Source organism: Oncorhynchus keta, chromosome 5 (genome assembly GCF_023373465.1).
Source record: "Oncorhynchus keta strain PuntledgeMale-10-30-2019 chromosome 5, Oket_V2, whole genome shotgun sequence".
NCBI lineage: Eukaryota > Metazoa > Chordata > Actinopteri > Salmoniformes > Salmonidae > Oncorhynchus > Oncorhynchus keta.
The window spans coordinates 26,957,162-26,972,289 of record NC_068425.1 but is presented as its reverse complement, the minus strand read 5'-3'; the positions used below and the strand labels follow the sequence as shown (position 1 = coordinate 26,972,289).

Below are 15,128 nucleotides of genomic sequence, written 5' to 3'. Positions count from 1 at the left end.
CATCAGCCAGGAAGTATAGGAACTGAGAAGTGGTCTGTGGTCACCACCTGCAGAACCACTCCTTTATTGTGGGTGTCTTGCTAATTGCCTAACATTTCCACCTGTTTTCTATTCCATTTGCACAACAGCATGTGAAATGTATTGTCAATCAGTGTTGCTTCCTAAGTGGACAGTTTGAATTCACAGAAGTGTGATTGACTTGGAGTTACATTGTGTTGTTTAAGTGTTCCCTTTATTTTTTTGAGCAGTGTATTTGACAAATTTGCAGTTACTGCACTTTTACTGCACTTTGCCCTTGTAGGGCAGAATAGCCTAACATTTTTAGGCAATCACCTTTGACCTAATATTGAGTTTCTTGGCTCTAGGTATGTTTAACATAGACATGTCATATTACAATGAACTGTATGTCCAAGCAAAATAAGCTCTAGTCTACTGCAGTTTCCACCACTATTTACATACGCCTGTTAGAAATTATTCATTCCAATTTAGCTTAGGCTTCACAGGCTGCAGCCTAAAGTGGATCAGGCAGAAATCTGCTCAGTTGCTAAAACAATTCATCCATCTAACCCCAGTGCCATTTGGATCAGATTGGTTGTGACCTGGTATTGCTGTTTCTGATGGACAAATTGGCACGGTCGACCGGCATGGTTAATAGGAAAGACACATCAATTAACTTTGAAGAACTTCCTCCACCTGAACAACTTAGAGTATTCATCCTCACTTATGCTCTGTAGATACTGAGCCAACTTCTCCGGTTTGGAGAAATCATCCACATGGACAAAGGCATCACCTGGGATGAACTTCTCATAAACCTGCTTAGGCGGTCCTAGGGCAACTGGCACAGAACCCAACTTCATGGCATTGAACAGTTTCTCAGTCAAATAGTCAGGGTGTTCTCTCGTATTGTCAAATGACAAGTGGAATTTACAGCTGGCCACTGTGCTTGTATATTCTTCATTAATAATTTGCTTGTTATTAAAGTGGGCTCCATATGTCTTGATAGTTATGAACTTGCTCAGGAGTTGGTCATATTTGACCCTAATAATGGTTCCAGTTGCTTACAATCCAGCAGTTTGTAACCTTCTTCTCAATGGGTAGGTCTTCCTCAATCTCACTGTTCTTGAAGACTAATCTCTTGCACACATTAATGTCAGCATTCCAACAGTAGTTGAACGTCACGTTGAAGAGTTTCCCCAGTCCAGATGTCTTACGTGTGTTCATTGGCGACTCAAAATTCATCCACACCCATTTGTGGAAGGTGGGCCTGGGGTTCTTGGGGCAGGTTGGATAAATCCTCTTGGATCTCTCTGTGGTTGCATGAGAACGGCATCCCCTTGACTGTACAGCTCCCTGTCCACTGTCAGATGACAGCCTTCGATGTTGAACGTTTGACCTGCAGGATGTGAGGTCAAAGTGATATTTGAAGTGCCAGAACCAGACCAGTAGTATGGTGTCTTTGTCTTGTGACCTGGGTTGAACTGGAGAGAGATCTTTTGATGCCTCTGACTGTACCTTTGTATGGCATGGTGACAGCCCATTGTAGAACATAGTTAGGGCACAGCCGATCACAATGCCGATGAAGACATAATGATGTGCGTTGAGAGTTGGCTTCATCAGACATTGGAAAATAAAATAAGACATGGATGACTTTATAGATTATGTAAATATACAAAACGAATCCTTTCAGGGTTTCCTTCTGAGGAAAGAAGTTCACTTCCAACTACAGTCTAATCAATTCACAAATTGCACTTGACTCTTACGGAGGAATTCCTTGTCCAATTCAACAGTCAGGAATTTAAAGGGATTTGATCCCAAACTCAAATTGCATTAAATCAAACTTTGCATTTAAAATTGCAGCACACTTCACAGTAAAACAATGAAAGTGATCAATTGTTTCAATAAGAGACAATAAAGAGATTAATAACCAAACATAAAGGAAGTGCATATTCAACCAGCAGAATGAAAACGTAAGGTTAGTGTAACGGTATTCGTCATCTGAAGAAGAGGAATCATCGGACCAAAGCTCAGAGTGGTAAGTGTTCATGCTTTCTTTATTATAACAGAACACTATCACAAAATAACAAAGGGAATAACCAAAACAGTCCTGAAAGGTGCAAAACACTAAACAGAAATGAACTACCCACAAAAACCATGTGGGAAAAAGCTACCTAAGTATGGTTCCCAATCAGAGGCAACGATAGACAGCTGTCCTTGATTGAGAACCATACCCGGCCAAAACAAAGAAATACAAAAACATAGAAAAAAGAACATAGAATGCCCACCCAAATCACACCCTGACCAAACCAAAATAGAGACATAAAAAAGCTCTAAGGTCAGGGTGTGACAGTTAGGTGTAACAGTATAACTTTAAAACGTCCCCTCGCCCATACCCGGGCTCAAACCAGGGACCCTCTGCACACATCAACAACAGTCACCCTCGAAGCATCGTTACCCATCGCTCCACAAAATCCGCGGCTCTTGCAGAGCAAGGGGAACTACTACTTCAAGGTCTCAGAGCAAGTGACGTCACCGATTGAATTGCTATTTAGCGCGCACCGCTAACTAAGCTAGCCGTTTCACATCCGTTACATAGGCATAGGAGTCTAAATGATTTAAGGTTAGGCATAGGGGTCTAAATGATTTAAGGTTAGGCATAGGAGTCTAAATGATTTAAGGTTAGGCATAGGAGTCTAAATGATTTAAGGTTAGGCATAGGAGTCTAAATGATTTAAGGTTAGGCATAGGGGTCTAAATGATTTAAGGTTAGGCATAGGAGTCTAAATGATTTAAGGTTAGGCATAGGAGTCTAAATGATTTAAGGTTAGGCATAGGGGTCTAAATGATTTAAGGTTAGGCATAGGAGTCTAAATGATTTAAGGTTAGGCATAGGAGTCTAAATTATTTAAGGTTAGGCATAGGGGTCTAAATGATTTAAGGTTAGGCATAGGGGTCTAAATGATTTAAGGTTAGGCATAGGGGTCTAAATGATTTAAGGTTAGGCATAGGGGTCTAAATGATTTAAGGTTAGGCATAGGGGTCTAAATGATTTAAGGTTAGGCATAGGGGTCTAAATGATTTAAGGTTAGGCATAGGGGTCTAAATGATTTAAGGTTAGGCATAGGAGTCTAAATGATTTAAGGTTAGGCATAGGGGTCTATAGTCTAAATGATTTAAGGTTAGGCATAGGGGTCTAAATGATTTAAGGTTAGGCATAGGGGTCTAAATGATTTAAGGTTAGGCATAGGGGTCTAAATGATTTAAGGTTAGGGTTAGGAATGAGGGTTATTGTTTCAGTGAGGTTAGGAAAAGGCATAAACATTTATATTGGCTTAGCGTACCACTGTCCGCCATTTATTTTCTGCCAGTTCAGTATACACTACCAGAACAAAAAGGATGACTTAAATACTGTAACAACAGGCCCAGTCCTCAATTGTGTCTCTTACCTGACAATGCATGTAATTTCCTAGCAATGGTGGTCATAAATGCAATCACCACAATGAGATGTGTCCATAATCAGTCATTTCACTGATCCTATACGGTACAGGAGTCAAACTCATTCCACAGAGGGCCAAGTTTCTGCAGGTTTTCACTCCTCCATTGTACTTGATTGATGAATTAAGGTCACTAATTAGTAAGGAACTCATACACCTGGTTGTCCAGGGCATAACTGAAAGTAAAAAACTAACTTCTAGATAATAGGCACTTCATGGAATGAGTTTGACACCCCTGCTATACAGCATTAAAACACCCTACATCTCGTCATACACACAATCCATTAATATAACAGTTAGAGCCTATTCAAGTTCAACAACGCATAGACTTGTTCAAACAAAGCCTCCCTGTTATGTTAGTGTTGCAACCCTAAAGCAAACAGAGGTAAACAGACTGAACTTGTCCAATAAGAAATGCATATTTTCCGTTTTGCTCTAATGAATACAAAGGAGGCAAATACCAAGGTCCTGTTCACCAGGTCATGTCCATATCCTTAGGTAATTAAGGGCGAGGGAAACATACCTGGTGCTGAATGGGGAGTAGAAACACAACCAGGTGAGACGTCCTCTGCTCAACAATAGCCACGTCTCACTGAGATAAAGAGGAGAACAGGGAGAATGCAGTTATAGGAATAATATGTAGATAACTGCTCACTAATACGCTGAGCTTTTCTATAGTTGTTAGGAGACAAAATAATGACAGTTGATTTCATTTCATGTGAGGTGCGGAGCAGGTGAACCCAAGAGCAGACTCAGACGAGGAGACTTGTTCATATGAATTATATTTCAAAGAAGGACTGGTGGAGTTTACTATGCACAGACACAGAGAAAACAACAGGATTGGACGATACAACTCACAAGGCTGAGCTTGCTTTATGCAGATTGGCATAGTGTAGTCCCTATGCAACTGTATGCCTAATAAAATCCCAGTTAATACTTTTTGGATTGAAAAAGTCTAGGTAACCTAGTCATCCCAATTTTGAATATAAACCAAATTTGGTCCCACCCACTGGGCACAGATGTCAGTTCAAAGTCTAGTTTAATTTACATTTGGTTGCGATTTCAACTAACATGAATTCAACTTGAAATCAACAGAAAATGTTGCCATGTCATTGGATTTAGATTAAAAGTTGGGTGAAAAAAGGCCCAAGACATGCTAACCTCTCACCATTACAATTACATGGGAGGTTAGCATTCCTGGGGGGTGTGACATTATAAAGCAAATGCATCCAACAAGTTTGTGGAGTCACAACCTTGATGTAATCATTGTGTGCTAATAATATGGCACCAAATGTTTGTGGAGTCACAACCTTGATGTAATCATTGTGTGCTAATAATATGGCACCAAATGTTTGTGGAGTCACAACCTTGATGTAATCATTGTGTGCTAATAATATGGCACCAAATGTTTGTGGAGTCACAACCTTGATGTAATCATTGTGTGCTAATAATATGGCACCAAATGTTTGTGGAGTCACAACCTTGATGTAATCATTGTGTGCTAATAATATGGCACCAAATGTTTGTGGAGTCACAACCTTGATGTAATCATTGTGTGCTAATAATATGGCACCAAATGTTTGTGGAGTCACAACCTTGATGTAATCATTGTGTGCTAATAATATGGCACCAAATGTTTGTGGAGTCACAACCTTGATGTAATCATTGTGTGCTAATAATATGGCACCAAATGTTTGTGGAGTCACAGCCTTGATGTAATCATTGTGTGCTAATAATATGGCACCAAATGTTTGTGGAGTCACAGCCTTGATGTAATCATTGTGTGCTAATAATATGGCACCAAATGTTTGTGGAGTCACAACCTTGATGTAATCATTGTGTGCTAATAATATGGCACCAAATGTTTGTGGAGTCACAGCCTTGATGTAATCATTGTGTGCTAATAATATGGCACCAAATGTTTGTGGAGTCACAGCCTTGATGTAATCATTGTGTGCTAATAATATGGCACCAAATGTTTGTGGAGTCACAGCCTTGATGTAATCATTGTGTGCTAATAATATGGCACCAAATGTTTGTGGAGTCACAGCCTTGATGTAATCATTGTGTGCTAATAATATGGCACCAAATGTTTTGACATATTGTTTGGAACAATAATAATCTTCAAACATGTAACATTTCCAGAGTTGGGTCTCTGGTACTTTTGAATAGATTATTAAAGGTAATTAACCAATCACAGCTCTCCTTTAGGGTTGCACATTCAGCAAATCACTTGCAGAGGGAGTTCCCTTTTAGTCCTGTCTCCTAGAGATGAGTGTACTTTGGTGCGAAAAGTGAAAATCAATCCCAGAACCACAGCAAAGGACCTTGTGAAGATGCTGGAGGAAACAGGTACAAAAGTATCTATATCCACAGTAAAACGAGTTCTATATCGACATAACCTGAAAGGCCGCTCAGCAAGGAAGAAGCCACTGCTTTACAAAATAGATGGCATCATGAGGACGGAAAATGATGTGGATATATTGAAGCAACATCTCAAGACATCAGTCAGGAAGTTTAAGCTTGGTCGCAAATGGGTCTCCAAATGGACAATAACCCCAAGCATACTCCCAAAGTTGTGGCAAAATTACTTAAGGACAACAAAGTCAAGGTATTGGAGTATTTTATATTTTGAGTATTTACTTCCTCCTCTGATATTTACACTGCTTTACACATATGCATTGTATTTTAAAATAGTATTTACATTTCATAACACTACTTACACATCATATACTAGGGCTCTCCAACCCTGTTCCTCGAGAGCTATCATCCTGTAGGTTTTCGCTCCAACCCTAATCTAGAGCACCTGATTCTAATAATTATCTGGTTGATAAGCTGCACCAGGTTATTTACAACTCTGGGGCAGGAGTGAGAACCTACAGGAGGGTCGCTCTCCAACCCACATTGACAAAACTAAGCACATTATGAAGGTGTGTATTTCTTTGACAAATTGCACACGGCAGGGAAGTGGGCAGTGTGTCTAAGGTGTGACATGAAGGGCAAAGGCTGGAGAGGCTGTCCCTCTGCCTGTAGTAGCACACCAGTTCTAGGCTTATCCTCACTCAACATTGTGGAGGCACATGATTGCAATGTGACTCAGCTAGGTGTCAGGTGTGGCTTTTAGTCAAAGCTAGCAACATCATTCTGTTTAAGTTCAAAGCCAAATCTCAGAGCTAGCAGGTAAGCACCCTTCACCCAGTATATTATTTCCTTGAAGAGCAGTGTGGAATGTGGTGTAGATATGAATTATTGAATGGAGCAGTTCTCTATGTTTGAATGGAGTCTGTCTGTCTGATTTAGTGTTGAGTTTCCAATCTGTTTGTATTTGATCAAGTCTGTATCATTGGTTGTTAGAAAAAGGATTGTGTTTCTTTTAACCAACAAGATCGAAACAGAAAACATTGGAATTAACGTTTTATCAGATTGTGTGTGTGTGTGTGTGTGTGTGTGTGTGTGTGTGTGTGTGTGTGTGTGTGTGTGTGTGTGTGTGTGTGTGTGTGTGTGTGTAGATCCTACATAGCTATATTCATGTATTTAAATATTAGCTGGCTTTATGGCAACTTGTTATCAAAACAGTCACACAGGTTTGTTATTACCATGTAATTTATTGTCTACTCTGGTATTTCCCGTTGTATAACATGCTGTCTTTATTTGACTGTGTAGTATGTTTACGTAGAACCTGTCCTCTCATTAGTAGCCCTTTTAGGTTACATATCCTGCAACCTGTAGTTAATTGCCCCAGGCAAGGGTGAAATCACAGCCCCCAACACATTGGGTCCCATGACCCCTTAGTTCAATAGTCTTACTGTATCCTCAATAGTTATTGGTATATTCTGGTTCAGAGGGTGGACTCTATACACACAATAGCCCGGATAAGTATCCAGAGTATTTGTTTAGTTTTGACCACATGGCTAATTTGTTTCTCTGGATGGAAAGCATGTCCTGTGAACTCTGGATCTTAGTGACAACCACTGCCTCAGTCACTTCAGAAGTCACTAACCTAACAGAAACCTAAGCTTGTCTTATTGACTTTGATTACTGTTATGACAACCACATAATATGCATGACTAGTGAACCAATGAAATGGTCCGCTGATAGAGAACTAGCCTCGTCAGCAGATGTCTGCCCTCACCCTAAAACCTGTCTGTGGTCTGAGTTTATGATTGACCAGTATTCCTCGTGCTAAAATAATAATTGTCAACTTTACGAATACATGCAATAATAGTGATTAGATTTAGCCTTTTCTTAATAAACTTATAAACGAACAGCCTTTCCTTTTGGCAGGCCAAATGACGTGTCTTGGACCAAATTGTAGAATTGGGCACCGGAGCCTGATGGGCATTCTCCTGCTGGGCTGCTTGCTGACCTGTCTACTGTACCGACCTGCTATCACCTGGCTCCCTGTCCTGGCCAAGCACTTCCAGGCGGAGCACAAACAGGATGTTACCGTGCTGGTCTGGCACTGGCCCTTTGACCATCCCTTTAAACTGAACTCCTGCAGGTCCTTGTACAACATCGAAGGCTGTCATCTGACAGTGGACAGAGAGCTGTACAGTCAAGCAGATGCCGTTCTCATCCACCACAGAGAAATCGAAGAGGATTTATCCAACCTGCCCCAAGAACCACGGCCCTCCTTCCAGAAATGGGTGTGGATGAATTTCGAATCGCCGGCACACACGAATAGAATACCTGGCTTGGAAGATCTGTTTAATGTGACTTTGAACTACAGGCAGGATGCAGACATCAACATGCCTTATGGATCTCTCGTCCCTCGGACTGAAGAGAGGGAGGAGTTTGTCCCGCATAAAAACCGACTGGTCTGTTGGATCGTTAGCAACTGGAACCGAGAACACAAGAGGACTTGGTACTACATGGAGCTGCGCAAATTCATCAGGATTCACACCTACGGGAACCCTTTCAACAAAAAGGTATCTCTTAGTGAATACAGAATGATCGTGGCCAGCTGTAAATTCTACTTGTCTTTTGAGAACTCCGTCCATAAGGACTACATCACAGAAAAACTATATAACGCTCTCAAGTTGGGCGCAGTTCCTGTGGTCATGGGCCCGACAAGAGGGAACTATGAGAAGTTCATCCCTGGAGATTCCTTCATCCATGTGGATGACTTCCGCTCGCCCAGAGCCCTGGCCAAACACCTCCTCTTCTTGGACGAGAATGAGGAGATGTACCGTAAATACTTCAAGTGGCAGAGGATCCACACGGTCCGTATCAACAACTTCCCCATTCAGAATGCCTGCAACAGCTGTGAGTACATCAGAGGCCACCCTGAGAATCGGATGGTTACTGAGCTCTATAAATGGTTCTGGGAGGAGTGATGCTGAGACACTTGGAGCAAATCTACTACAAATGAACGATATCCACTTCTCCATAGTCAGGGGGGGCTGAGCAATATGTATCTTTTACACAACGGCAGAAGTGCCAAAAATGATATTTCATTAAAGTACATTCACCGAACTTCCCCCACTTGAACAATTCATGGGGTGTTACAAGTTATATTTATATATGTTTTACTTCTGTGCTCTTCGCTACTGCTCTACCACATGTTAACTGATGAAAACAGTGTGATGGTGACATACAATGCTTGTTTACTATTGGGTCGTTCCACTAAAAGAGTGCCTTTCGCATCCTTTTTATATTGGTGCACAATGTTCTGCACTAATATTACATTTTAAAAGCCTGTTATAACAAAGTGCCCTTTTTAATAGAGACCCAATGGATAATTCAATAAATCAGATATGTATAAAGGCTTGCTGAAGTGCCAAAATGTAGCCTATTGACATGTCCCTCCATCAACCCTGTGTCACTTCTAGGAACATTTTAACCCACTTAATACCCAAATTTCTCCAAGTTTCAACATCATTGTAAAGCCATAGTTATTGTACTTGGACAAAGTAATCTCTGAAGATTTATTTATTTCATGTAATTCATTTACGTCTGTCCCTCATTTTAAGGTCAACCCTGTTATGTGAACTGAACTTAATATTTACCTTTATTTAACTAGGCAAGTCAGTTAAGAACAAATTCTTATTTTCAATGACGGCCTAGGAACAGTGGGTTAACTGGTCTAGGAACAGTGGGTTAATTGGTCTAGGAACAGTGGATTAACTGGTCTAGGAACGGTGGGTTAACTGGTCTAGGAACAGTGGGTTAACTGGTCTAGGAACGGTGGGTTAACTGGTCTAGGAACAGTGGGTTAACTGGTCTAGGAACGGTGGGTTAACTGGTCTAGGAACGGTGGGTTAACTGGTCTAGGAACGGTGGGTTAACTGGTCTAGGAACGGTGGGTTAACTGGTCTAGGAACGGTGGGTTAACTGGTCTAGGAACAGTGGGTTAACTGGTCTAGGAACGGTGGGTGAACTGGTCTAGGAACAGTGGGTTAACTGCCTTGTTTAGGTATGGTGAAATATGGTGAAACTATTCGAGCAGATCACGTCAACCCTGTTACTCAGACAGGCTTTCATTCAATTGCCATTCCCTTTCGCACCAACCTTCCGTTCCCCTGTCACAAGTGGATGTCTGGCTTATTTAAGAAATAATCATCAGCCCTGTTACTTTTTGGGGTTGTTTAATAGGCCCTTACTATAGTCTTTCATTTTTTTTTAGATGGGGTAAAATGTATTTTGTGCTCTTTTAGACAGACTGTTAAAATTAGGTGAAATCAAAAGTTATTTTTGCCCAAGTTACACTTCTCAAAAGGCACCAAATTGGTGGAAAGACCCTATTAACATTACTGTGAGAGAGATTTGTTTTTGAACTGTAATGCCTGTTGAGAAAGTCTGGTTACTGTTGAAGGTACTATAGCTCTCCTCCCTCTGGTCACTGGAATAGACTCTGTGAGAGAATCCACTGCGATCAGTCCTGCTTTTTCTAAACCACTTGATTGGGAACGTGATAAAGGGTAATGTATGGTACGTCTCGCTCATATACAGGTAGAACTCCCTGCACTGTCAACAGTTGTTAGGCAATTGCCTTTTACTGTACTATGGTTGCTAGGTTGTCACAATGAATGTGTCATGTATTTTCACACGTTGAGGGACCTTGTTCGCTCCACTGTTAGGCAACAGGGATTGATAACAGACTCAGAGATTCAGTGTATGAATTAGGAAAAGAAAGATTGATGTAGTACAGTGGTCTCCAGCACAATGACTTTACTAAACCCAGTGTACACACCTGTTCCAATACAATACAATGGGTTAGTATGAGACACCACTCTTTACTGCCACCCAAGGAAGTTGAAAGACGTAAATTAATACGTTGCAGTACACCTGGCGACCACAAGATGGCACTGCAACCCCACTGTACACATGCATGTTACATTGTTGAAAAACCATTTGCATCAGTGTGAATATGAATATTTATATATGTGAGAAAATGAATACCATTTGTCAAATGAATGAAGATCTGAGCTCAAATGAGAGGTTGGAGAAATGGTGGAGATTAGCTTGTTGCTTAATGGTTTAATTGAAACCTGCCGCTAATTAGCTATGGCTATAATCACCCAAACTTATGAACAACTCCATGAAATTTTCTTCGGCTCTTTCAAATGTAGAGAATAGAATGTGGCCCTGGGAATGAGTGTAAAATGACTGCATCATGAAGAACTCTTAAGTCTACAACTTTCACCCATTCTTTCTCTCTCTCTCTCTCTCTCTCTCTCTTCCCCTTGGCCTTTGAAGGATCCCTTCTAATGCTTTATTAACTGTACAGTACATACAGAAAACCCCTACATTCTTCTTCTTCCGCAAGTTTCATTATGTTTTGGTCATGGAAACTATTAGAATATCACTATTTCTACCTCCTATTTCTATATTTCTGGTCAATTTCTGTCTCCGACCTCCACTAATGTCAGTTAATTTCCCATATTGATGTCGTCATTACCTCACTATGTGGTAACACATATGAGATAGGTGATAATGTTAACTCTGAGATTTAGTCATGCGTCTAGGGACTGACTCTGTGGTTTTCAAATAGAGGTAGAATACATCTACAAACAACTCTTGGTTTGGCAGATGCCAGGAGAACGCTACCTGACTGAATACATAGTACGAACCAAAGTTTGATAGCGGAATAATATCTGTGGCTGTTTTTCATTGTTCGGGCTAGGCCCATTAGTTCCAGTGAAGGGAAATCTTACCGCTACAGCATACATTGTAGATGATTCTGTGCTTCCGGCTTTGTGGCAATAGTTCGGAGAAGGCCCTTTACTGTTTCAACATGACAATGCCCCTGTGCACAAAGCAAGGTCCATACAGAAATGGATTGTCAAGATTGGTGTGGAAGAACTTGACTGGCCTGCACAGAGCCCTGACCTCAACCCCATCGAATGCCTTTGGGATTAATTGGAATGCCGACTGCAAACGAGACCTAACCGCCCAACATGTGCCCAACTTAGCTACTGCTCTTGAGGCTGAATGGAAACAAGTCCCAGCAACAATGTTCCAACATCTAGTGGAAAGCCTTCCCAGAAGAGTGGAGGCTGTGATAGCAGATAAGGGGAGACCAACTCCATAATAATGCCCATGATTTTGGAATGAGATGTTCTACGAGCAGGTGTCCACATATGTTTGGTCACGTAGTGTACCTGTCCATTACTGATGGCTGTCTCCCACCAGTCCCTTCTGTTATCCTTTCTTCTTGCTGCTCTCTTCTCTCCCTCTTTCCCCCGCTTGGCTGTAAATTATTGAGCTCTTTCTTTCAAGGGGACCACTCCCTCATCAGATCTGTGGGCCATCGAGTTGCTGCTTCACCGCTCCTTCACCCCCAGCAACAGCCGTCCCCACGTCACCTCCTGACATTGAAGAAATCACATGTCCCTCACTCTCTTTTCTACCACTCTCTCTCTCGAGCGCTTGCTTGCTGTAAATTTAGCTCTCTCCTCCCTTTCAACTTTCTCCCTCTCGTGTGTTACTTCCCCAACCTCCCTCTTTTCTCTACCACCCTCTCTGTTTTTCTCTAATGTCACGGCTCACTGCTGAGTGTCACGGAGTTGATGGAGAGGGAAAAAAATGGAGGCGTGAGGCAATGGAAGGAGGGTTGACGTGTGTGTGTGTGTGTGTGTGTGTGTGTGTGTGTGTGTGTGTGTGTGTGTGTGTGTGTGTGTGTGTGTGTGTGTGTGTGTGTGTGTGTGTGTGTGTGTGTGTGTGAGTGGGGGAGGAAGATTTGTCTGATGGTAAAATGTTCCAGCTCGGTGAAGAAACAGCAGACAGTCAGTCGATGCACCTCCCCCTACTATAACTATTACAGTTCCATGTAGACTGGTGCTACACACTGACTTCCCAAGTGATGTTCACGTACAGTCCCCCAAAATACCCCCCTCACCGAATCACATCTCTTTCTCATGTCCATCCTGGCAAACCTATGGTTTAATGCAACGTGTTGTTTAGAATGTTATCAGCAACCTCTGACAGTGAGTAACACTTCTGTTGGATGATTACATGACATTACGTGGGATAATACAATTTGAACAGGTTGTTTCCGTTCTCCCTTTTCATATTCATCTCATTACATGTCATATTCTGTTGATCTATTTCATGCTTTAGTGTGTAGTTCAGAACTCTCTCTGGTAGATTAGTAAATGCCTGGTTTGATTGTACAGAGAACACACACTCTCTCTCTCTCATATTCAATTCAAAGGGCTTTACTGACATGAGAAACATATGTTTATATTGCCAAAGCAAATGGAACAGACAGACAAAGGAAACATTAGTAAACATTACACGCACAAGTTAAAAGAATATAGACATTTGAAATGTTATATTATTGGCTATGTACAGTGTTGTAACAATGTGCAGGTAGATAAATATAGGTTGTATTTACAATGTTTGCACTCCACTGTTTTCCCTTTTCTCATGGCAAGGGGCCAAAGATCTTGTTGCGACGGCACACTGTGATCTGTGGGGAATATGTCTCTCTCTCTCCTTCTCTCTCTGAGGAGGCTGGTGGGAAGAGATATAGGAGGATGGGTTCATTGTAACGGAACAGTATCAAACATATGGAAACCATATTCCATTTCAGCTATTACAATGAGCCTGTCCTCCTACAGCTCCACCCACCAGCCTCCTATACTCTCTCTCTCCCCCCTCCCTACCCAGACAGTCCTTGTTGTGTTGGGTTCATTGTGTTCCTGGCAGAAAGCAGTGAAGCAGACCCTAACAGTCCATTTTAGAAGCTGCCACTGTCTCTGATCTAAAACACAATCAGTGAGCCATTTTGCCTGGGTCCAACAGCAACATTAAAAAGTCAATACACGACTGCACTGTTTAATACAATGATGTTCACGTGTCATCTTTCTTTATCTGGGAGGTCAGTCAATACATTGATTCAATCACCACCAGCAGGACAAAGGCATAGACACAAAAAACAACTGTCCACAAAGCAAATCAAATGCATATAAACAGCACTAATACCTCAAATGGGGACAGTGTCAACCGGTTCTAGCTCTTTTGGGGCCCTAAGCTCATTTTGATTGGACGGGCCCCCACCAACCCCTGAAGAAACCATGATACACATACAAACATGAACCTACAAACACACACAAATAAAAAAAGGTGCCTGAGTGAACACAACCAGGTGGTGATCAGAGGAGTGTATGTACAGCTAACTGACGAAACAAAGGGCCACCAGAGCTCCCAGAACAGCTTCAATGCACCTTGGCATAGATTCTACACGTGTCTGGAACTCGATTGGAGTGCGGCGGATCCATTCTACCCTGAGAAATTCCATCATTTGGTGTTTTGTTGATGGTGGTGGAAAACACTGTCTCAGGCACCGTTCCAGAATCTCCGATATGTGTTCAGCTGGTTTGAGATTTGGTGACACACACACACACACACACACACACACACACACACACACACACACACACACACACACACACACACACACACACACACACACACACACACACACACACACACACACACACACACACACACACACACACACACACACACACACACACTTTAAACCCCCTATGCTCCTTTGAGATCCCTCTTTCAAAGTCACTGAGATCTCTTCTTCTAGCCAAGGTAACCAAAATAATGGGCAAATGGGCATTTTATACATGACCCTAAGCATGATGGGATGTTTTAATTGCTTAAGGAACTATGGAACCACACCAGTGTGGAAGCACCTGCTTTCAATATACTTTGTGTCCTTCATTTACTCCAGTGTTTCCTTTATTTTGTCAGTTACCTGAACGTAGGCTTGGCCTTACGATTTTTGTGAATTTGTGTGTGAATCATGTTTGCAGAAGGGACAGATGTCCTCAACCACCAAAACCACATATTTGGAGTGAAATGTTGTTTTGTAGCTCCCTGACAGCTAATCAAACAGATTAACAGCAACAAACAGCAGACGGGATCAAAATAAAACACAAACAGACAGAGTGAGGGAGGAATTCAAGTCGGGAGGCAGCTTGAGCCAGTGACACCCCCAACCTGTAACAGCTATGAAAGCTACAGGGTAAGCCTGTTCTAGGCTTACTGGGTTTGGTTGAGAAGTAAGTCTGGGAAACATTCGTCACCGCCTATCACCTATTGAGCATTGTAAATAAATATGGACACTTTTGCATCAGAGCCTCTTGCTGAGAGAGAGAGAGAGAGAGAGAGAGAGAG

At 41.8% G+C, this 15,128-nt stretch overlaps 1 protein-coding gene and 1 pseudogene across 2 annotated transcripts; one reads left to right on the top strand and one right to left on the bottom strand.

The window, feature by feature from the left end:
• Positions 1-665: 665 nt before the first annotated feature.
• On the bottom strand, positions 666-1,614 carry LOC118381022 (4-galactosyl-N-acetylglucosaminide 3-alpha-L-fucosyltransferase 9-like; annotated as a pseudogene).
• Positions 1,615-6,540: 4,926 nt separating this feature from the next.
• LOC127930096 (4-galactosyl-N-acetylglucosaminide 3-alpha-L-fucosyltransferase 9-like) lies at positions 6,541-10,078 on the top strand. Of its 2 annotated transcripts, none has more exons than XM_052519293.1 (2): positions 6,541-6,671; positions 7,776-10,078. In XM_052519293.1, exon 2 carries the CDS (start codon positions 7,781-7,783, stop codon positions 8,825-8,827), a length of 1,047 nt encoding a protein of 348 aa, XP_052375253.1. In that variant the 5' UTR covers positions 6,541-6,671; positions 7,776-7,780; the 3' UTR covers positions 8,828-10,078. The 2 variants fall into 2 exon arrangements, with proteins under 2 accessions (XP_052375253.1, XP_052375255.1); XM_052519295.1 differs by having other exon boundaries at positions 6,548-6,671; positions 7,760-10,078.
• Positions 10,079-15,128: the final 5,050 nt, after the last annotated feature.

Excerpts from the sequence above, each read along its gene's own strand:
- LOC127930096 (XM_052519293.1), top strand. The coding sequence starts at position 7,781 with ATGACGTGTCTTGGACCAAATTGTAGAATTGGGCACCGGAGCCTGATG.